The following is a 906-nucleotide window of genomic DNA, read 5'->3' on the forward strand; positions in this document are numbered from 1 at the left end:
TTTAATGCTTTTTTTTTTTTTTGAGTTGGAGTCTCACTCTGCCACCCAGGCTGGGTGCACTGCAACCTTGACTGGCTGGGCTCAGGCGATCCTTCCGTCTCAGCCTTCCAAGGAGCTGGAACTACCGCCACACGCCGCCACCATGCCTGGCTAATTTTTTGATTTGTTGCAGAGATGAGGTCTTGCCAAGTTGCCCGGCCTGGTCTCGAACCTGCGGGCTCAGGCAATCCTTGGCCTCCCAAAGTGTTGGGATTATAGGTGTGAGCCACCGCGCCTGGCCCTTTTGCTTTTTTCTCCCACCTCTTCCACATGGGGAACACATTTCCCTTTGAGGACTTTTATCATCCGGGAAAACAACAAAAAGAAGTGGCTAGGGGTGAGATCAGGTGAATAGGGAGCCATGATATGGGGGGGTCATGACGTTTTTGGTCAAAAACTGCCGAAAGCTCAGTGCAGGGTGGGCAGGTGTGCAGATAAACCCCGCATCATGAAATGGACAAATGCGTGGAAAGAATCTCCAAAAACAAAAAACAAACAAACAAAAAACCTCACGGAAGCTGAATGCAGCCTCTCACAGCGCTAGCTGGTCCACGGATGCCCATGGGTTCCTAGAACACTGACCTAGCAATGGAGGCTTGTACTGCAAGGGGCCTGCCCTCCAAAAATGTATTCCGGCTACTTGGGGGTCTCTCGTACGCGCCTATAAGAATGGGGGCGGGGCTGGCTCCTGAGTATAGTATCATAATACTATAAGAAAGGGATTGGCAGTAGTGGGAAACTGCCAGGGGAGAGGGGATGGGATTGACAGCTGAGGGAAACTGCCAGGGGTGGGAGGGGCACACCTCATCAACAAGGGTTCTGCATAATGAACATTTGTATGCCTAACCCCCTGGGATGGGTCATTTG

At 51.7% G+C, this 906-nt stretch overlaps 1 protein-coding gene across 1 annotated transcript in view; it reads left to right on the forward strand.

The window, feature by feature from the left end:
- Positions 1 to 416: 416 nt before the first annotated feature.
- Positions 417 to 906, forward strand: part of LOC103271944 (proto-oncogene vav) — a gene marked incomplete at its 3' end in the record, with an annotated part of 31,186 nt that continues 30,696 nt past the window's right edge. Inside the window, exon 1 of the mRNA XM_008069438.2 lies at positions 417 to 457. Within this exon, the coding sequence (XP_008067629.2) occupies positions 417 to 457 (41 nt within the window). The remainder of the gene's footprint in view (positions 458 to 906) is intronic.

The sequence above is a fragment of the Carlito syrichta genome, unplaced genomic scaffold, assembly GCF_000164805.1.
Source record: "Carlito syrichta isolate Samal-C Ts95f unplaced genomic scaffold, Tarsius_syrichta-2.0.1 Scaffold312032, whole genome shotgun sequence".
Lineage (NCBI taxonomy): Eukaryota > Metazoa > Chordata > Mammalia > Primates > Tarsiidae > Carlito > Carlito syrichta.